Genomic DNA, 23,420 nt, shown 5'->3' with positions numbered 1-23,420 from the left:
AAAAAAATGATTAAAAAATATAAAAACAGAAATCATGAACTCAGTGAATCTCTTATGGTAAATTAAAGTTACAAAGTGAATTCATGACTTATAAGATATATCAAAACTATGTAAGATGATGCAGAGAAAATAAATACAGAACATATAGAAGAAAAATATAGAGATATAGGAGATACACCAAGAAGGCCTAACATATGTTTACTTGAAGTCCTAGAAGGCAAAGTGATAGCACATTGGACAGAGGCAATATTTAAAGAGATTAGAATTGAGAATTTCCCAGAACTGACATTCAAATTCACAGATCCAAGTTGCCAAATAAAACCCAAGTAATAAAATACATGATATCCTCACTTACAGGATAATGAAACTGCAGAAAATCAAATACAAAGAGAAAATCTTGAAAGCAGCCAGAGGAAAAAAAGATTAGTTTCAATAAAGCAACAGATGGATAGCTGACTTCTTCATAACAAAATGGAAGCCAGGAGACAATGGGAAGATATCCTATATAATAAAAGCCTAATATGCTAAGTGTCTGGTCATCCAGTTGCCCATTCAACCAATCAAAGCATAATATGCTAATGATATGCTAAGGCCACTCAACTGCTCACTATGACGTGCACTGATCACCAGGGGGCAGACAGTCAACCAGTAACTATGACGTGCACTGATCACCAGGGGGCCAATGCTCCGCCTGGTAGATTAGCTTGCTGCTGGCGTCCAGCTGATTGGGACTGAGTGAGATAGACTGGACACGCCCTGCAGTCCCTTCCCGGCTGGCCAACCTCCTGCATCCCTCCCCGGCCCCGATCGTGCACTGGTGGGGTTCCTCGGCCTGGCCTGCACTCTCTCGCAATCTGGGACCCCTCGAGGGATGTCAGAGAGCCGGTTTTGGCCCGATCCCGCAGGCCAGACGGAGAGACCCCACTGGTGCACAAATTCGTGCACTGAGCCTCTAGTCTATATATATAAAACCCTAATATGCAAATAGACCAAATGGCAGAACAACCGAACAACCAGTCTCTATGACATACACTGACCACCAGGGGGCACGTGCGGAACATGGCGACCGTCAGCAGCAGGCGGCAGAGCACAGGACATGGTGGGCATCAGCCGCAGCCACAGCAGGATGGTGGAGCAGGTGAGCAGGGGTAGCAGACCAAGGCAGGGCGCTGGTGGCTGTCATTGGGGCAAGCCTCTGGTGGTTACTGAAAATTCTTTGCTCCCACCTGCTGCCAGCGCCAGCCCCACTCACACTCACTGCTGGTGCCAGCCCCAACTGTTCTGTGCCGTCAGTGGATGCAAGTGGGGCCGGTGCCGTCAACGCATGGGAGAGGTGGCAGGAGTGGAGCTGCTGGCAGACAGGGGACTGGGGGCCACGGCGGGAGGGGCAGGGGGGGCCCCTGTGCCCACTGCAGCCTAGCGGCCCACAGTTCCTTTCAAGGTGCACTTCTATACTCAGCACAAATTTCCTTCAAAAATGAAGGGCGGAAAATGAAGGCCAAGTAAAGACATTTCTTAAAAAAAGAACGAAATGAACTTGCCACCAGCTGTACTGCACTAAAGGAAATTGTAATGTATTCTTCAAGCAGAAGAAAAATTATTCCAGATGAAAGCTCAAAGAGCATCAAGGAACAGAGAACAAAGTTGGTAAATATATGGGTAAATTAAATTAATATTGACTACATAAAATAGTAATAACATATTTAAAGGTATACAAAATATATGACATTTAAATTGAGAAGGTAAATGGAGTCATAAAGCAATTGTCCATAAATTTCAAATTTAAATAATAGAATATGGCCTCTGATCACAATGCTGCAATTACATTAGAAATCAATAATAAAAAGAAACTTAAATACTTATGTTTGGTAATTAAGAATTATAATTCCAAATAATATCTATGGGTCAAATTAGAATAAAATCAGAAAATTCTTTGAGATTGATAAGTAAAGTAGATATCAAGACTTGTAGAATGGAGCTCGTGGTAGGCAGACTGCTAAGATGGTCCCTGAAATCCCTCCCCATCCCCTTATCTATACCGTCATGTGGCAGAACTTGTAATTTGCTTCTCACCAACAGACTATGGCAAAGGTGGAAAATTTTTGAAGATGCAGTTAAGGTCCCTATTCAGTTGACTCTGAAGGGAGAATATTCCAGGTGGCTCTGACCTAGTCAGAAAATCCTATCAGTCCTTCCCTGAAAGAAGAGACTCAAAGCAGCAAATTCTCTCTCCTGCTGGCCTGGAAGAGACAGTCACGATGGGAACTGCTTATGTGGAGGGGAAGCCTCACGGGCTGAGAGCCTCAGTTCTCCAGCTGCAAGGAACTGAATTTCCTCAACAACCTGGAGAGTTAAGAAGAGGACACCAAGTTCCACAAGAGAGCACAATCCAGGTGACAACTTCATTGCAGCCTGTGAGACCCTGAAGAGAGGACCCAGCTAAGGTTTGCCCAGACTCTTGACTCATAGGTATTGTGAGATAATAAAGTATGTGTTTGACACTGATACATTTGTGGTAATTTGTTATGTAGCGTAGAAAACTAACATAGCCTTGGCCGGTGTGGCTCAGTGGTAGAGCATTGTGCTAATTCTAAATTTTGCACAAAAATGCAAAAGACAGCCAAAATCTTGAAGAGCAAGGTATAAAGACCTATTTTACCGATTATCAAGAAATTAAAAAGCTTCAGTAATTAATACAATGTTACTGGTGTTAAGGACAAACAGATCAATGGAATAGATCAGAGAGCACTGAAACAGACTTATGTAAATATGGGCACTTAATAGTGACCAAATTGGCATTATAAATCAATAGAGAAATATGAGTTTTCAAGAAACTGAAAAAAGAAACCTGGTTACTTACCTTATCTCATACAAAACTCAAATCAAGTAAAAGATAAAATTATACATATTTTAGAACATAGTATAGGAGGTGTTCATGACTTCAGGATAGAGAAATATTTCTTAAACAAGACATAAAAACATCAATACAGGAACAATTGATACACTAGAAACAGAAAAATAAAAACAAACAGTGAGAAGATATTTGAAATAGTTATAAACAAAGGATTGAGTTTACATAAAGGAATACATACAGGAATCCTATTAATCAAAAAATGTCAAACTAATGCAATTTTTTTAAATGGGCAAATGATTTGAACAGGGACTTCACAAGAAATCAAAATGGTAAATAAACCCAGGGGAAAAAAATTTACCTCATGAAAATACAAATTAAGCAATGATGAAGTTTAATACCAGTTTAACAATATGCACATATATGTATAAAAATAACTGAAATACTCAGATTTTCAAAAGTTTTAAAGTCTGACAATACCAAATGTGGAACCTTCCAATGTTGCTGGTGAAAGCACTAATTGATACAATTGCTTTAGAAAAGTTAGCTATTACTTAGTAAAGATGAAGATACACACACACTAGGAGCAAATAATTCCACTCCTAGATGTATTCTCAAGAGATCATACACATGTACAATAGGACACATACTAGTATACAAGAGTGTTCATAGTGGATTTGTTCATAATAATAAAGAACATGAAACAATCCCAAAACTATTACAGTAGAAGAGACATATACCTGTGGTATACTCATATGATGGACTACTATATACAATAACAAAATCAAACTATAGCCATATGTATCAAAATGGATGATTCAGCAAAACAAAGTCACAAAAAAATACATGTAATATTCAACTTATTAAATAGAACTTAATACTCCATTACATTTTACTTACTCAAGTTAATTTTTGCCTGATTAAAAAAGAAATATTTTTCAGTAACACAGACATCAGTACTATTCAAAGTGCGGTCTATAGACCATATCAAACTGTTACAGGCTGATGCTGAGATAAGCAAATCAAGTGAGTTTGACATTGACAAAACATTCAAGTATTTGATTTTGTATTTATAAAAGTATCTGTGACATATAGAAATTATTTAAAAAAGTAGTTTGAGAACTATTATACATAACTGGTGAAAATATAAAGAAAAATAAAATTATTTTCATTACAAGCAGAACATTGGTTATCTCTAGTGGAGAAATTCAAGGATGTGGTCAGGAAAAGATACATAGGAACCTTCTAAGGTGCTGGCAATGTTGTATTTCTTAAAAAAAAAAAGTATTTTTATTTTTTTATTTTTAGGGAGGGAGAGGGTAACATTGATGTGAGAGCGATACATGGATCTCCATCAATTGGCTGCCTCCTGCATGCTCCCTAATGGGGAACAAGCCTGCAACCCAGGCATGTGCCCTGACCTGGAATCAAACCGTGACCTCCTGGTTCACAGATCAGTTCTCAACCACTGAGCTATACCAGCGGGGCTGAAACATTATTTCTTAAGTTCTGGTGCTGCATTTTCTTTTTAAGGTAGTAATAATCACTAGCAAATAACAGCACTAAAAACAGATTATGTTAGACCAGTGTTACTTCTGGTATAATATCGATTTCAGCAAGGAATGGGATAATTTCTAATGATGATATCTTAATAGATAAAATCAAGACATGCAGACTGAAAAATTGCACATTTGATAGTTTAGGGGTAACACCCTGTATATTCATCCAGAATTTGGAAACAACTGAGGTGGAGAGGTTCAGAGATAATCACTTTATTATTAACGAAGTTAAAGAACATGTTTTTCCAACCTGTAGCGATGGGGACAGGCTAATAGTCCCTATCCCTGAATTAGCATTTACTCCACTCAATTGCTGACCTATCTAGACAACCACAGACCTCCCCTGTGGATAGACAAAGTTAAATTTTTTTGGGATATAATTCTTTCGACTTATATATTTTCTTCCTCCTGTAGCACCCTGTAAAAGCCTTAGCACCTTCCAAGGACATTCTGCTTTATTCCTTATAAAACATTAGTTGCTCATATAGCTGTCCTGCCTGCCTCCCCCAACTAAGTTATATTCCTGGAGGTCAGACTATCTTATTCATTTTTGAAACTTTTAACAGACTATTATACACATGATAGATGTTCAAACACTTTCATATGTGTGTTATATACTACTTAAGAACCATATGGTAGAGGCCAAAGTAAGAACTTTAGAAACAAAAGAACAAGAAACCAGAATTGGACCAATGATAAAAATATAACTACTGTTAAGTGCTTGTATATGATAGGCACTGATCCTAATGTTTTATAAACATCTTGTTATATTATCATTATAGTAGATATCACCTTAGTAATAGATGAAGAAACACACTGTTAATAAAATCATTTGTGTGAAGTCATGCAACCACAATTTGAACTTGATGTTCAAGCACTAAACCGATATTGAGCTACCCTGAAATCAAGATAGGTAAGCCTTCATAAATCTATCCTTTAATTCGTGTTTGTAAGGCAATACTGCACGGTGGCTAAGAAAGAGGGCTCTGGAGCCAGACTGCAATGTTTGTATTCAGATTCTACTAATTACTGTTATATGGGGCAGGTTTCCTAACCTCTCTGCGCCTGTTTTTTCAGCTGTAAAATGGGAATTCGTTGGTTCATAGGACTATTCCAAAGATGAAGTGTACCAATACAAGTATTTAGCACAGCTGGCACAGAGTAAGCATTCAATAAATGTTAATCTCTATTTACTGTTTTCCTTTTTTTAAATTTTTATTGTTGAGAGTATTACAGATGTCCTCCATTTTTTCCCCTTGACCCCCACCAGCTAGTTTCTGCTCCACCCCAGGCCTTCATCACCCTATTGTCTGTGTCCATGGGCAATGCATATAAGTGGGGTTTTTTTGCATTCTTTTCCCCCCCTTTATTAAGGTATTACAAATATGTGCTTATCCTCCCATTGCCCGCCCCCCCCCCCCCCGAATCCTGCCCTCACCCTCACTATTTACTGTTATTTTTTATAGGATTGTGCCCAGAAACCAGAAAGTCCCCTATGACTACATTATAAAGGGAAAGAAAAAACTTGAGGCAACTTGGCATTATACAGTATAGGTTAATTTGCTTAACAACTAAGAGCTTTTTAGGAAACTGTAGGCTAAACTGCCTTTCACCCAAACTTTCAGTAAGAAATGCAAAGGGCTCTAGCCGGTTTTGCTCAGTGGTTAGAGTGTCAGCCCATGGGCTGAAAGGTTCTGGTCAAGGGCACAGGCATGTACCTCAGTTGCAGGCTTGACCCCCAGCTGCAGGTCGGGGCAGGTGTGGGAGGCAACCAGTCAATGTGTCTCTCTCACAACCAATGTGTCTCTCTCACATAGATGTTTCTCTCTCTCTGTCTCTCCCCCTCCCTTCCACTCTATCTAAAAATCAATGGAAAAAATATTCTTGGGTGAGGATTAAAAAAAAGAAATTCAAAATGGTTAAAAATGAGGCAGTTTAGCCCTACCCGGTTTGGCTCGGTGGCTAGAGCGTCGGCCTACGGACTCAAGGGTCCCAGGTTTGATTCTGGTCAAGGGCATGTATGTACCTTGGTTGTGGGCACATCACTAGTAGGGGGCGTGCAGGAGGCAGCTGATCAATGTTTCTCTCTAATCGATGTTTCTAACTCTCTATCCCTCTCCTTTCCTCTCTGTAAAATTCAATAAAATATATTTTTTTAAAAATGAGGCCATTTAGAGGTGGTACAGGTTTCCTGTGCTATCTGAAAGCTGAGTGTTCCTATAAAACCTTTCCTAAGCATAAATAGGGTAAAGAAAAGAAGCAATTACCATTAATTTACATGGGAAAATTTTTAAGCATTCCCAGACCCAAAAAATAACGTACTAAATAACACATAAAACCTAAAGTAACATGAACATATAATGAAAGCAGTGCCACTCATGCTGCTCAGGGTGCATGCTGCCTCTATAATGGCTCCCTGCAAAAATGCTGCTGAATGCCATTTTCACCATCCTATATAATAAAAGGTTAATAAGCGAATCGGCTGAACGGCAGAACGACTGGTCGCTATGACACACACTGACCACCAGGGAGCAGAAGCTCAAAGCAGGAGCTGCCCCCTGGTGATCAGTGCCCCCTGGAGCACCTCTCAGCCAGAAGCCGGGCTCACGGCTGGGGAGTGCAGTGGCGATGGCGGGAGACTCTCCTGCAACCGTGGCAGTGCTAAGGATGTCTGACTGACGGCTTAGGCCCACTCCCCACAGAGCCGTCAGTTGGACATCCCCTGAGGGCTCCCAGACTGCAAGAGGGTGCAGGCCAGGCTGAGGGATCCCCCCAAGTGCATCAAGTTCGTGCACCAGGCCTCTAGTTTCTCATAAAACGACAATCCTCTTTGGATTTCTTCCAGTTAGTGAAAACAAGAACATATAATGTAGATCTTTTTGTAAAAGGGAAGTGGTATATTATGAACTTTCTCTTCATTTATTTTTTCTTGGCCGGTCCAAGATGTTTTGATGAAATACCAAATAAATAATCACTCTGTGGCTACAAAAATGTACTCCAAGCTACAAGTTCCTAAGGAGCTTAAATCCTGACTGAAAAAAGTCAATTTGTTGATTTTTTTTTTTAATTCTACAAGAACTGATTGGTGCAACCCTACAGAACCAACACCTGTTTAATTTGTTTTTCTTTTCAAAAGTAACTAAAAAGCCTCTCTTGATTTATTTATATATTAATTTGCTTAATTTTTGAAATCAATAGTCAGAGGGTTAGCTTTGTCCTATTTAACTATCAATGTTACACATTTATAAACTAAGCAAATATGGACAGTACAGAGATTTAAGTGAAACCTAAAAGAATAGAATTGCTTTTAGTCCATTGTATTTTCAAAGTTGATGAGCATCAAGCCAGAAGAAAAGTAATGACCACACACCATTTATTTCTTTTAATAGTAAAAAGAATGTTTAGATTATTAGCAAAGTAATCTTATAATGTATCTTCACAGTTGAAATTTAAGTATTCATTTGATACACTTGTATATTAAAGTCCTTTTCCATTATTTAGTCTACTTTAAAAATATATACAGCTAATGATGTTTAAATATTCTGAACCATATGTTCAAATATAAATATTTGAGAAATTCAAACTGTTGCATCAAGTTATGAAAGAATTAAAGAAAAAAATGAGCTACAAATTATATAGGAGGAAGAAAAAAGTTTACTTAACACTTATGTCTGGCTAAATCTGTACTTTCTCATTTATATATACATACCCAGTTGAGTATAGGCAGCCATCAAATATTATCCAGTTACATACAGATTAGACTAAGCCTCTACTATTTTCTATGACAGGTAACAGTGGTGATTTCAAACATATTAATATACCTCAATAGTTTCATCAAAAGTTATTTGTAGCAATAGTCTAATATTATGAAATTCTGATAGGCACAGATGAAATCACTGCATTATCTATGCCAAACTCAGCACACTAATGGTACCTGACTCTGCTTACTTATGGTCTAATTATCTGAACAAAACAGAACAGACAGGTAACCAGAAAGGACATTTAAGACACACCCATGCTTATGAATCACATTAACATTAGTGTTGAAAATTTCCAAATCTAAATATAGAGGGACACTTATAAAGCTGTGGGACAACGCCCACATAAGAATCCAAATGATAAAACTGCAAAATCTTAAACTTCATTTTTTAATCTGATATTAAGGATTAGCTATTTGGTCTTAAAAATTTTTGGAATTAAAGGGTCAAAGTTGAAAACATGTTTATCCCTTACTACACTGCAGCATTTGAAATTAGCCAGCATGGCAACTTTAATTCCTTTTGCTTTTACATGCAGTAATATACGTATATACGCATTTTAAGACAGCTTAAAATTGAGTTAACTTTTAGTAAGTAGTGGTGATTAGAATTGCTATCCAATCAGTATTCCATGTCACCACATATCAAAGTCTATACAATATGTGCCAGAAGCTAATTCCAGCATGTCAGCAGGGCTGAATCATCTGGAATGGCTGAGGGCATTTCCCCAAACCTGAAAAGGATGCATAAATGATTGCTTGCTGCCAGACAGCTGAGGGCATTTCAATCTCCATGTTATTGCCTCCTGCTGGCCAAACACCTAACAGCCAAAGGCAGTTCCTCCAATCCAACAAAACCTCTGTATACTAAACCTTGGCCTTTGATATGTATATCTACCTTGCTTTAGGACAATTTGTGTTAATATAAAGCAAGGGGTCCAGAGAGACAGAAGAACTTGGTTCCTTGAGCTAAGTCTTCTCTGGCTCTCCAAAATGCCTTCCAAAATTATGTTTCATCTCTGGACTCTTTATTAATTTATACACAGTGCCTTCTCCAGGTTCCTGAACCCCTTCAAGATGGTGGATCAAGACCCCCGGCATTAAATATGAGTCTTTTTCAGCACTTACCACTTTGTGTGGGGAAGGGAGGCATGGCAAAAAGTAGTTGCATTATTTTTTTTTATAGCAGAAAAGCTTTAAATATCTATACAATTTTACAGTATCTTGTATTCTATCTTAGAACAAAATCTTATTCCAGTCAGCTCAATCTATATAAGTTATAAAATACAAACACATTCTAAACCATATAGTGTACAGAATATGCACTATTTAATATTCATTAAATGCAGTACAATCAAATAAAAAAAAACACACAGCATTCTAAATTTTTAAATCTTTGGGATGCTAACCAGAAATTATACAAATTACATATACAAGACAAAAAAAAAGAATAGAAAAGGAAAAGAGAAAGAAAAAAAATCCAAAGAAACTAACTTCTCAGTGCATCACACCTATTGGGATTAAATGTATGGCACTTTTATGATACTAATATTACAACTATCAATTTAAACTGGGAATGACTCAAAACATTAAAGCCACATAATGGCAAGAACGAGCCAATTAAATGTTTAAATGAAACAGATCACCTTTTTTCTTTGTAAAAAGCACTGAAAATGTAATGGGTGCAGATAACTCAAAAAAATTCTTCTTATTTCATTCGTCCCTACACTATAAGACATTGCAGTACCTTAAATTATTCTGTATTTATTCTAACTGGTATGACAATCTGATTTTTTAAGGCCTGAAAACTCTATTATGCTACTGAAACATACTATTTTCTATGTGGTAAGAATATCTTTATGAAAAAAATAACATATCTGGTTATAAATCATAGAATAAACCCCAAAACCAAAAATCTGACATTTTCCAAGCTAGTGAAAAATAAGTTATACCATGATGTATCAATTTAAAATTATATCAATATTAACAAACATTTCTATGGTACATTTTCCCCCCATGAAAATTAAACAGTGCAGAATAGGGCTTGGGCTATAGTGAGTCACATTTGGTTTTCTGAAAAACAAAACCCAATTTACTATAAACAATTAAAGGCAATTTTCTTCCTCCATAACACATGTAGATATTAAATTGAAGATTTTAAAAATATTCACTACCTATAAGAAAAGTAGTTTTAAATGGCAAAAAGGAATCAAAATACCAAAGTTTAGTGTGCGAAGAATAGATACAAACAACCAAGAAAAGAGATCACTGGTGTATTGGTGTTGAATATTTAACACGAATAGCCCAAAGTAAGTCCCAAGGTTGTTATACCTTTACAAATAAAAAAAGGTGTCCTTTCCATAGTTTGGGATATGCATTGTGTATTCTCCCAAACAAGTATATGAGTAAGGTTTTTAAAATGTTGCCAATATTCAGTTCTTCAGTTACCTAAAATTAATTAGAGGACAGCAATATTACAGTGGCAATGGTGCATCAATTCCCAAAACGTAGTTATGATCCAACACGAGTTGTGGTGGTTCTTTTATCTGAGAAAAAGCTTTTCAGAAGAAATACCTGCCCTATGCTAACCACCAGAAGAATGAGGGCTTCTCCTACTGACCAATAGGCCACTCTTGTATTTAAATCCTCTGCTCGGCTTCGGCCTTGAGCTTCTCTCAAGCGGAAATGGGTCTGATAGTCAATGACAGACTTCAGAGCTTCATGAATCGAAACACAGGCAGATTCCATCTAAAGAGAAATATTTCCAGTTAGTATGTTTAATATTTTCTGTACACTCCATCTTTCGTTTTTAATTTCTCATTTCATTAACATTCACACATTTATGTCAGAGGTCCTGGCAATGCAACCCTTTACTCATTCCCACTAGTACAAATGGTAAAGTTAGAGATCCCATAAAGCAGCTGCTTGCCCCAAACTAAAATGTCACAGCTGTGGCATCTGTAAGGATGGCACACTAAGCTAACAGCAGCAGAAATACTTATCAGTTAAGGTTTGTGGCTATAAAATTTCAAACCCAGATTCCTTAAAAAGAAAAGATTAGGAAGAAAAAATTGGGTAGATCAGCAAATATGACCAATCCTATATAATAAAAGGGTAATATGCAAATTGACCAAATGGAAGAATGACTGGTCACTATGACGCACACTGACCACCGGGGGGCAGACACTCAACACAGGACCTGCCCCCAGCTCGCAGGTCCCGATTGCCTGTGGGCCAACCTCTTGGTTCCTTCCCCCAGAGGGCAGGCTCTAACAGCCCATGGGGAACGGGGAACCAGGGGTGGGTGGCAACAGACGTGGGTGGTACCAGGCCAAGGCCCCCACCCTGCTAGTCACCCCACACACAGAGGGCGACCAGTGTTGGGGGACAGGGATGGTGAGTAGGCGGGAACAGCCAACCTCTCAGTTCCTCCCCACGGCCGGCAGGCTCCGATCGCCTCATGGCAAATGGGGAACTGGGGGGTGGGTGGCAGTGGGGGGCAGGGCTGGCTGCCAGCAGCCAGGGAAGATGGCCTGATCACAGGCCAGGCCTAGGGACCATACCTGTGCACGAATTTCATGCGCCGGGCCTCTAGTAAGAATATATACAAATATAAATCAAGTATGGCATAAAAATAGATTGTTAGTCAAAAGTTATTTATCTATTTTAAAAATAGGTGAATCTGAAAATAGGCCAGAGTACCTTTTTTTAAAAAAAAAGTTACCAATTTGCTAAATAAGTTTTTCCCTCATACCAATCAACCAAACCAATATATATGTTCTCAATGGGATACAAGTTTCAGTTTCACTGTGTAATCAGTTTGTAAGCCTTCATCTTACTTTTTTTTTTTTTTTTTTTAAAGAAGAGTTTGCCCTAGCTGGTTTGGCTCAGTGGATAGAGCGCCGGCCTGCAGACTGAAGGGTCCCAGGTTTGATTCCAGTCAAAGGCACATGCCCAGGTTGTGGGCTCAATCCCCATTAGGGGTTGTGCAGGAGGCAGCTGATCAATGATTCTCTCTCATCACTGGTGTTTCTCTCTCTCCCTCTCCCTTCCTCTCTGAAAACAATAAAAAAATATATTGAAAATAAATAAAAAAATAAAAACAGTTTATTGATTTTTAGAGAAAGAAGGAGAAGAGAGCAACATCAAAGAGAGATCTTAACACTAATTGGCTGCCTCCTGCACATACCCCATCAGGGATCAAGCCCACAACCCAGGCATGTGCCCTGACTGGGAATCGAACCAGCAACCTCTCCATGCACTGGATGATGTCCAACCAACTGAGCCACACTGGCTAGGTGACACCTTACCTTTTAAGGGTTAAATGTCTAATTTTTTTTGTAACCCAGAGCTTAATATTTTTTACTCTGAAAACTTAATCCTAGTGATGAAATACATGCTTTATTATACTATACTTATTTTACATCACAAAACACATATTAAGAACTTAAAAAATCGGAGTTGGTCTTAATTTTAAATAAGGAATGTAGACCTTAGAAAATAATTCAAATATTTAAAAAAGTTCTACCAAAGTATGTATAAAAGGAATAATTATAAAAATTAAAGATACTTTTAAAAAGTAGAAAATTATATTTGATGAACAAGAATAGATCCAGAGACAAATGGGGGGGGGGAGGCGGTTAGAGAGCAACCAAAGGACTTGTATGCATGCATATTAGCATAACCAATGGACACAGACACTGGGGCTGTGGGGGCTTGCCCGTGGTGGGAATGGCTGTGGGGTGTGGGTGGGGGGTCAACTGGGGAAAAAGGAGACATATGTAAAACTTTAGACAATAAAAAAAAACACAAAAAAGTAGAAAATTATGAGATCTACAGGTTGAATTTACCTATTAGAATACTCAAATATTTTTGCTGTTCTTGTTTTAGTTTGACCCCTAGGAATGAAAGATTTAGCAAAATGGTGCTAAAATGATTTCTAATTTGTGATAAGAGGCTAGAGAAGTGCTTTAGCATTTCTTTGCTTTCTATGTATCCTCAAAATACAAGGTCTAATGATTCTTCCCCTGGAAAATATGTGTAAAAGCAAGGACTTGACACAAATTCAGAAAGTTTAAGGATTCCTTGAAGCCTGACCATGGGGTATGGATTAAGAACACAGCTGGATTAGAGAAAATAGATTAAGTATAATTTTTCAGAGAGTGCTGTTTCCTTTTTTTTCCTTATACCTTTAAAGTGAAAATGTTCAAAAGTATAGAGAACAGAACAATGAACCTCTATGTCAATAATTATTAACATACGGCTAATCTTGTTCCATCTATATTCCACACCAATTTTCCTCCCTACTCCAATTATTTTAAAGCAAACCCAAGATATTTTATCATTTCAGCTATACTTCTATACTTTATATTTATTTCTGAAAAGTAACACTTTAAAAAATATAACCTCAGTAGCATTACCAGTATAACACAAAGTAATTAAAAATAGTTCCTTTATATCAAACTAGATGCCCGGTGCAAGAAATTTGTGCACTGGCGGGGGTCCCTCAGCCTGGCCTGCGCCCTCTCGCAGTCCGGGACCCCTTGGGGGATATCTGCTAAGGGGTCCTTAGCACTGCTGCGGAGGTGAGAGAGGCTCCCGCCACCGCCTTTGCGCTCGCCAGCCATGAGCCTGGTTTCTGGCTGAGCGGTGCTCCCCCTGTGGGAGCGCACTGACCACCAGGGGGCAGCTCCTGCATTGAGCGTCTGCCCCTGGTGGTCAGTGCGCATCATTGCGACCAGTCGTTCGGTTGATTTGCATATTAGGATTTTATTATATAGGATATAAATTTCCCCAAAAGCCTCAAAAGTTGTTTATAAGTCAGAGTCCAAACAATGTCAACACAATAATTTGGTTGATAGGTCTTTTAGGTCTTCTTTAATCTTTTGGTTCTCTCCTTTTTTTCCTTTCTCATCCATTTATTGAAGAAATTGGGGCCTCAATTCCTGTAGCATTTCCTACTTTCTCAATTTTGATAATTGTATTCCCATGGTGTTCTTCTATCCTTTGTATTTCTTATAAACTAGTAGCTGGAACTAGAGACTTGATGGTATTCAGGTGTACTGTTCTTAGTGGGAACACAGCATAGGCAATGTTGTGTACTCCACTACTGCCTATTATCAGAAGACACATGTCTAGTTACCTATTTGTGAAATATCATTAGATTTAGTGATATCAGTCTTATCTACCCATTATAAGGTTTCCCATCTGCCTTTCACCTGATGGTTTTAGCAGTGGTTTTGCTGCCTACTCTAGATCCAGCATTTTATTACTGGTTGAAAAATGGTGAAAACTATCATTTTTTAAAATTAATTTGTTGTTGTTGTTAATCCTCACCCAAGGATATTTTTCCACTGATTTTTAGAGAGTGGGAGAGGGAGAGATAGAAACATCAATGTGAGAGAGACACATCTACTGGTTGCCTGCCACACGCACCCCGACCAGGACCAGGGATTGAGCCTGCAACCACGGTATGTGCCCTTGACCAGAATTGAACCTGGATCCTACAGTCTGAGGGCCGATGCTCTATCCACTGAGCCAGACCGACTAGGGCTTCTTACACATTCTTAAAAACTGCCTCTATCATCATATGATTTTGCCAAGAAATGTGGGAACAATGAAATACCAGCTTAAGGTTTTAACAAGCAGGTGTTAAATAATTCCTTTGAATACCTAATTGAGTATCTTTTAGATATAATCTGAGCTCATACTGTATTTGAACTAGAACTAAATTAGCCCTTTCATCAGCTGAACAGTACCTGTTCACTGACTTTAAATTTATTTTGCTATCTTTTTCTCATTAAGCTATTCTTCAAAATAAAACCCAATTTAGCTTCCTTAACTCTTTTTATTAGATGACTTATCATTAATCTTTTAATATTTTACCTGAAGTTACAGCAAAAGTTATTGTACCAGTAGCTTGAAGAACAAATACTAGTAAAAAAAACCACCTGTGGTATCTTTATATATTAATTAAGGCATCATTTTGCATCTAGTTATATTAATCTGCTAAGCTATGGTAGCAACATTCCTCCATGAAAATGCTTCAGAATGCTGGAACACTGTTTAGACTTCCTAAATTTCCTTCGCCACTGATGTTTCTACTTAAATGATCCTCCTATTTTATTTTATATATTTATTTTTTAAAAAATATATTTTATTGATATTTTACAGAGAGGAAGAGAGAGGAGAGGGATAGAGAGCCAGAAACATCGATGAGAGAGAAACATCGATCAGCCGCCTCCTGCACACCTCCCACTGGGGATGTGCCCGCAACCAAGGCACATGCCCTTGACCGGAATCGAACCTGGGACCCCCCAGTACGCAGGCCGACGCTCCATCCACTGAGCCAAACCGGTTTCGGCAATGATCCTCCTATTTTAATACTTCTTATTTTCTTTACACTTAAAAGTTCATAAAATCTTTTAACACTGGTCTTCACTGAAAAGTCTGAGGTTCTCTGTGAAATGCTTAATCTACTATAAGAGTTAAGATAAGTCTTAATGACTGTGTTAAAAATCAAAATTCTGTGTTTATCGAGTTAATGCACATAAATTATGTGTTTCACACACCAACATTGTATCATTGATTTTTTATTTACCTGGGTAAGAGCACTGACTCGGTTCTCACTAGGAAACAAAGGGGGGTCTTCTCCAACTTGAAAATCAAAATATACGGTTTTATGTGTGAAAGTAGAAAATTCATTGCTGAAGCAAAATTTGTATGTCCCATTTTTGGAGGCTGTGAAAGTAAAACTGTCATACTGTTTCTTCATCTCCTTGTATAACACATTACCATCAGGGTCTTCTAATCGACAATCTACATCATAGTGACCACCAGTGATCACCTATAAAGAGAGAGAAAAAAAGAGATCACTGCAATTAACAAGTTTTAGAAATAACCAGATTTCCTGTTAAAATGGCAATAAAGTTATAGGCTAAGGACCTTTACTATCACAGACAATTTTACATTTTTTTATTTCTACCAGTGGATGGAACTCGGGGAGGCAGATTTCAGTTCAACTAAAGGTTTATAAAAACTGAAAAAATTTCCTCAAGATAGGAGAGAAGGAACTAGCTAATTAGCCAGACAACTATTCTAGTTAATGTAGATCTCTTATATCACTTAATTCTCCCAAACAAACCTACCAGAGGTTTTTTCACCTTTCCATCTGACAAACTGAGAAACTGAATTAAGATGAAACTTGACCTCCAAAGTCGTACTCTTTACCCTTAAGCTTAGTGTCATGTAATATTTTTCTTCTGCAAATTTTCTCATCTAGTTTCCTATTAGTATCATCCAAGCACACCCATGGATAGAGGAGTGAAATAGTAAGGTAGGTCAGTCCTTAGCATAACATCCCATCATAGAACTCAAACTAATTTTATTGCCAAATTGCAAATAGGTTGTGTTTAAATTATTTTACAAGTCAGTTACATAGAATTTGATACATATTTTGTTTTAAATTACAATGCGAATTGAATAGACTTACTGGCGGTTCTAAGAGTATTATCATTATTTATAAACTTGTTTCCAATAGAAACAGAAATGATTAATGACTAAAGCAAAAACAAAACAGAACAACATAAAAACAAAAAGACCTTTTATCTGGAAAGTTTGTATTTAAGGGCAAGCACATTGAAAGGAAAGCTGGGAATAGATAACATGTTTCTGAAGAGGATTTTGGAGCTATTTTCAAAGGCTTATGCTTAATCAGTCACAATTTGGGCAACTTGCATTTTCCAAGTGAAGAGAGGAGGGGGAGATTTTTCCTGAAGTAACTGGACAATCACCAGAGAAAAGGGGGAAAGGATTAAAGAGAAGAAAGTCCTCCTTATATGAGAAAGAACTGAATGGGAAGAGGGAGGAGACAGGAGAAGAAAATAGGGTGCACGTATACACTTGGGTAAGAATTCATGAGGAAGAGACAATGGGTTTGAGGTTTCCCAAACAACATGAGACTGAGTGACACAAGCCTGTATTTTCAAGCTTGAACAATTTGGTTAGCATATTATTGACATTCTAGATCTGCAGAACAGAGATCAAACTTTGAACTTCAAAGAAGAATGGGTTACTTATATGACCTCTTGTAACTGTACTATGCTACAAGATCATTTTGATAATTAAATGAAACTATGCACTTAGGAAACTGTAAAGATATGTAAGACTAATATTAGAGACATAATGTTTTGACATAAAAACAGTGTCTTATCATTTTACCCCTCTCCTCAAAAGTCAGACTTTTCTTCTGGATAGGGAGGGGGGAAGAAATATGACATCATTTTATACACCTAATTCATATTGACTGTTGCACTTTAAATAATCAAATAAGTACATACATACAAACTGAATAGGGCCAGAACTTATAATAACGCCACTTTTCTTCCAACAAATTTTAAACAAGTATTCTCATTTCAGATAATAGTAACCCTTTACAACTTGTCTAGTCAAATAAGATAGAAACTGGAAATCATCTCAAATTAAGTGGCCCTTCCAGTCCAGTTAAAATAAAGGAATCTCTTGATGTTTTTGCCTTTCTCAAATTCATACCATTTTTTCTATTCCTAATCCACAATCCAGACAAGAGTATTGCCACAACTTACTAAAAGTTCTTCCCACAACCCAATCTCTCATCCCTCTAATCAAGTGTTTCTCAACTTTGATTAGATAATTGTGGGCTAGGTAATTCTTTGTTGTGGGGACTGTGTTGCCTTGTGCAGATGCCAATAGTCTCCTCTTCCCCACATGTCTCCTGGAGGTGGGGCAACCTCCCTATCCTTCTTCATTCCCCATTTGCTTAAAACCTTTTGATAATCACATTTCCTTTCAGAAATCCCCTTTTGATTTCCTCTACAGAAAAATCGAAACCTGTTAACAATGGCATCCATTCCCCTGTACCTCCTCCAGGTAGCCTCAGCTCTTCCTTTATACCCTTTCTCATTCTGTGTTCCAAAAATAGCAGACTGCCAGAAGTTCTCTGAAGTCCTTGCTTTAAATCTTTTCTAACAGTTAAACAGAGTTTTTTGCTGAAGAAGAACCACAGGACCAAAAATGACAATACTTACAAATCCGTTTTTTTGCAGGAAAAGAAAACATCACAGCTAAAAGCTGTCTCACAGAAACAGATCCAAGAGAAGTTAGGTTTTGGCTTCTTTGTCCTCCCTGTGAGGGGTGTGGCTACACATATACTAGTACTCTCTCGCTCAGATTACGTACCACCAAATGTGCAAGGAACACCTTGGAACTAGCCCAAAAGAGTGTTGGCTGGGTATTTTATATTTTGCTGGTCACATAGGCATATTCCTGATAGGTAACCAGTCTTAATACCAAGCCTCTGGGCGGTCTCGAAGAGACCAGGTGCAAATCATCAACCTCACTATTATCAATAAAAAAAATGCCAACAAACTAGTACAAATTACCCTCAAAGCCCTTGGGTCCACAGTTACAAAGCAACACTATCACTCAGTGTATTTCAGTGCCAGCTAAGGCTAATTTCAGGCCTGCTGGAATTTAGTCGTACAAACATAACACATCTACCTAGGATGTCATTTTTCGTCCTGCGGACTTGTAACTCCTATTTATCCTCAGACCAAACATCAGCCCCTCAGCTAAATTTCCCAATGATCCTTCCTCCTTCAGTCAGCACCAAAGTTTTGCCACCCCAAATGTGCCTTCTGGAATATTGATTTTTAAGCTGATTAAGAAACAAAAGACTCAAAGACTGTTACCTCCCCTTTTCCCACCCAGGGTTTGGCCCCTGCTGACCCCCATCTCCACCCCCTTTTCTAAGGAGATTCAGACAAAAAACCTGCTTCAGGAAGGGAACCTCATATTCACTTTATCACATAAGACAGGAAAAAATTTAGCAAAGCCTGTTTGTTCCCTAGCCCTCCGCCCATTGTTCCTGGTTTGCCTAGCAGAAATTTGTTGGCCACATGTTCTGCTCTTTCTGGGTTACCTGTGAATTGCCTATTTCTCCTCTGAAATCCCAGACCCTGCCCACACCTTCTGCTTTGTCCAACATGGCAGATAAGCCTCAATTGCCCAATTACATCCATAATAAACTTTGTACATTTTCTCCTGTTAATTTGTTTCTGTTAATTTGATTATGAGTCCAGCTAGAACTTTGAAGGCAGGAGGAAAGTTATTTTTTTATGGCCCCATGATACCTACTATGTACTTTCACTGTTACATTTAACATTAAATGACTGTTCATGTCTATATAAGCTCCTGAGGTCAAAGTAAGTCTTGAGTTTAACCTGGAACTGCATACTGATTCTGCTACTTGCTATGTTTTATGTCCTTGTGTTTTAACCGATGGAAGCCTCAGTTTCTTCATCAATAAAAAAGGAATAAGAAATATACCTATTTCATATCGAGTTGCCCTGAAAATTAATATACCCGAAATGCTTGGCATACTGTCTGCCACATAACAGGTGCTGTTTGTAGTACTATGTGGTTTGACCCCTGCTGACCCCCCTCCTCTCTGCCCCCCTTTCTGGCTTCTTATTCCCAAATATATAGGACCTCTCTATGGTTTTCAAATTATCAGTTACACAGGGTCCTTGCAAAGCCTATTCCCTCTTCCCCCTTATTGAAGTATGTACAACTCATTCTTTACAATTCAGCTTAAAATCACTTCCTAAAGATTGATTCCAAAGACCAGATTATCTATCCCCTATTTTCTGCTCTTAAAGCAGTTTTGATGAATGAGCAGGTAATAATTAAGAAAAGAAGGGTAGGATAAGCGGGGAATCAGGAATGAAAAAAACACCCTTCGGTGTTTTGATCACAGCACCTAGCACCGAACAGCTGCTCAAATACGTGAAATAAGTCTACCAAAGGAATGGAAACAAGAGTAAAGATTGTCCTAACCAACTTAAAACTACATTCAGCCAAATAAAGCTGCTTCTTTTTTTAAAAAACTATACTTCCAAAGACAGAAGGGGCCTCTCATTTATTGCAGCAATTCTTTTTACACCACCTTGAGATCATCTGGCCTAGAATGATGCTCTTCCAAAGAGAGGGATGCGTTAACGGTTAACCAATAGTTCTACTATCAATGAAAAAACTTAAAAGCAATGGAGCTAGGTATTGGCAGCATCTCACATCTGATTAAAGCAGAGGAGGGATTGGAGAGTGGGGACAGACACTGGGCACTATAGAACAGGAATACTTTTTTAAAAAAGGAAAGTCTTTTAAAAAAGAAAGCCCAATGGCCTTCAAATAAAGGACATTAGAGAATGGGCAGGGGAGGGGAGGAATCACAGCTACGGAAAGCATTTCTGAAACTCATATATCTTAATATCTGGTCTTAAATGTCTCTCGTCCACGGTTTAGAAGAGGGAAACCAAAAGCTCTATCAGCTACCTAGAGCTGATTCCTGAATCAGCCAAGGAGTAAAGAAACAAGGTCAGGAGGGGAGCACTTGCAGATTACTCCCGATCCTGGACCCGAGGGCGGGGGCCCTGGGCCGAGCCCGTAGTACCTGGAACTCGAGGGTGCACTTGGTGCCTTGCGTGATGTCCTCGTAGAAACACTGCTTGGCATTGTCGGGCAGCTCGAAGGTGATCTCGGAGGCGCCGCCGGGTCCCGGAACGAGCAGCAGCAGCAGCAGCAGCACGAGCAGCCGGCAGCCCCAACGGCCCGCGGCGGCCGCCCAGCGGGGGGCAGAACCCAGCCTCGGCATCCCGAGGCGGTGGCCTTAATAGAGCAGGGGAGACGCGGAGTAGGGTCTGCGCGGACTCACCGCGCCGCAGGCCTCAGCCCGAGTCGCTCCAAGCCTCGGTGATATTGGGGATGAGGAGCCTGCCGCGGCGGGCAAGTGGGGGTACGGAGAGACCCGGACCTGACGCCGAGAGCCACCTAAGGAGCAAGTATTAAAACCAGCACGGAACCGGCGGAAAGGCCTGAGGTGGCCGGAAGTGGGGAGCCAGCGCTTGGGAAGGGGCGGGGCCTGAGGCACCTGCCCCAGCGACCCGGATGTACTCTCTTTGGACTGAGGGGAGAGACTTGGGAGTGTATACGTGGAAGCTCGCGAGGCCTCCGCCGCAGCCTGGGACGAGGGGCGGGGCTCACGTAAGGAGCGGGTGGGCGGGGTTAGGAGAAGGGGTGTGGCCGGCGGGCTCCTGTCAGGGCGTTCGCCGACTGAGCGAGCTACCGCCGGGGAGAGTAAGCTGCACGGGCTGGTGCTGTGAGAGCTGAGAGCTCCCAGGGAGTGATGGTGAGCTCATTTTTACCCGAGGGGGCTAACCACCGGCGGTGGAGTGCTTAGCTGTGTGCAGAGAGCTTTCTCTTAAACAATAACAAATATGCGGGAAAGCAGTTTAGCGAGGAGCGTGAATTCTGGGACCGTCTATTGAGTGTTCATTATCATCAGGCACTGTGCTAAGCACAGTACATTTACTGTGTTTTTGGATCCTTCAAATAACCCTAGAAAGTAGGTATTATGCCTGTTTTACTGAGGAGGAAGTTTGTCTTGGAGTACTTAAAAAATAATAGAGTGTAATATTAATAGTAGCCAACAGGTGTTGATTTCATAAATTATACATGTTCTCGCGTTTATAAACACGAATTAGGTATTATACCTTTTTAAAATAAATGACCATGGGGAGGCTCATGCGCTGTACGATGATCAGCAGAGGAGGAAATAGAGGCAGGTGGGTAGGAGACAGGCAGGGAAGTGAGGGGGGCAGTGAGGAGGTGGGGTAGAGAGATGGGTGGAGGGGGTGTTCCCGGGCGGCGAGAGGCAGAACTTCTATGGCAGGATGAAGGAGCTCCAAGGAAGTGAAATTTGCGGGAGATCGCACCTTCCTGAAAACTGGGCTAAAAAGAAGCATTATTTCTTCTGTGAGTGGGAAGAAGACAATTTCAAAGTCGAAATTGTGGGTTCTACTTTCCAACTCTTGACTTCAGGCTAGTAACATTGCTCTTTTAAACCTCAATTTTTTTAATACATAAACTGGCAATATAAACAAAGAATGAAAGTGAATTAGATTAAAATCACAATGCAATACATTACATACCACCAGAGAGGCAAAAATTTCAACACTACCAGATATTGGCGAGCATGTAAAGCAACAAGACCCCTCATACACTGCTTGTGGAAGTGGAAACTGGTACAACTGCGTTGGAATACAATGTGGCATTATCTAATGAAATATAATTTTAAAATTTGAAATTAAATAACATTTAATTTTAAAAACTCTGGGATCAAAAATTTGAAAACAGCTACATCAGAGAAACTTATGCACAGGTACACCACAATACATATACAGGAATATTTAAAGCCTAATAAGAGTCCCAACCTGGAAATACCCCAAATATCCATTAATTTGAATATATTAATAAAGTGGGACATTATATAGCAATGAAAAGTAACAGATTATAGCAACATAGGACAACATGGGAAAATTATATAAACAATACAACAGAAGCTAGGCAAAAAGAGAAATAATAGGCATAAATTTTAAAGTGCAACACTACCAGATTTTGGCGAGCATATAAAGCAACAAGATCTCTCATACACAGAAAATGAAGGCTGACAACAGGCAAAACTAAATGATACTATTTTCCCTAATACAGTGATCCAAAGAAGCAAGGGAATGACTATCTCAAAAGTCAGGGTAGCAGGGAAGAATGGGATAACAGGTGAGAAGCAACACAGGGTGGCCTGTGAGGTGGGGGCTCTTTGGTGCCTGCAATGCTTTTTTTTTTTTTTTTTTTTTTTTTTGCCTAGAGGTAGTTACATTTATTTCAACTTTATAATCACTTGTTAAACTCACATGTGTTTTATGTATTTTTCTGTATGTTTGTTATATTTCACAATAAGAGAAGAGAAAAAATGGGATGGGGGAAAAGGGGTCCTAATATATGGTGACAGGAGAAGACCTGACTTTGGATGGTGGGCACATGGTGCAATATACAGATGTTGTAACATAGAAACCCACACCTGAAACCTATATGTTCATGTTGACCAATGTCACCCCAATAAACTTTAAAAAATAAAAATAAAAATAAAATGGCAATTTAAAAAAGTAATATGTACATGTTAAGTTTGAAGAATCGCATATTAAAAGCTAAAAAATAAAACCCTTATGTATTTTATGATTAAGTATAAGTGAATTTCTTTGAACTGTCTTAAGAAAAAAAGGAAAAATTACTATGTTAGATGCATCAGTTAGCTATTATTTTGGGGAAAAAAAACACACCTCAAAACTTGTGGCTTGCACAATATATATTACTGCCTGGAAGA

General features: G+C 39.0%; 1 protein-coding gene across 1 annotated transcript; it reads right to left on the bottom strand.

The window, feature by feature from the left end:
- Positions 1–7,766: 7,766 nt before the first annotated feature.
- On the bottom strand, positions 7,767–21,156 carry LOC308252504 (transmembrane emp24 domain-containing protein 7). Its single transcript, XM_080677236.1, has 3 exons — positions 20,655–21,156; positions 15,768–16,013; positions 7,767–10,915 (listed from the first exon to the last, which is right to left on the bottom strand). The coding sequence occupies exons 1-3, from the start codon at positions 20,853–20,855 to the stop codon at positions 10,679–10,681; spliced, it is 684 nt and encodes a 227-aa protein (XP_080533362.1). The 5' UTR covers positions 20,856–21,156; the 3' UTR covers positions 7,767–10,678.
- Positions 21,157–23,420: the final 2,264 nt, after the last annotated feature.

The sequence above is a fragment of the Plecotus auritus genome, assembly GCF_963455305.1.
Source record: "Plecotus auritus genome assembly, chromosome: 7".
NCBI classification, from domain to species: Eukaryota; Metazoa; Chordata; class Mammalia; order Chiroptera; family Vespertilionidae; genus Plecotus; species Plecotus auritus.
The sequence above is the reverse complement of the archived record's forward strand: the minus strand, read 5'-3'. Positions and strand labels throughout refer to the sequence as shown.

What these genes read in the sequence shown, in the direction of transcription:
- LOC308252504 (XM_080677236.1), bottom strand. Translation starts at nt 20,855, where the DNA reads ATGCCGAGGCTGGGTTCTGCCCCCCGCTGGGCGGCCGCCGCGGGCCGT. An exon ending in AGTGCACCCTCGAGTTCCAG is followed by an intron (nt 16,014 to 20,654) that starts GTACTACGGGCT and finishes CTCTCTTTATAG; the next exon opens with GTGATCACTGGTGGTCACTA. An exon ending in GAGTCAGTGCTCTTACCCAG is followed by an intron (nt 10,916 to 15,767) that starts GTAAATAAAAAA and finishes ATTTCTCTTTAG; the next exon opens with ATGGAATCTGCCTGTGTTTC.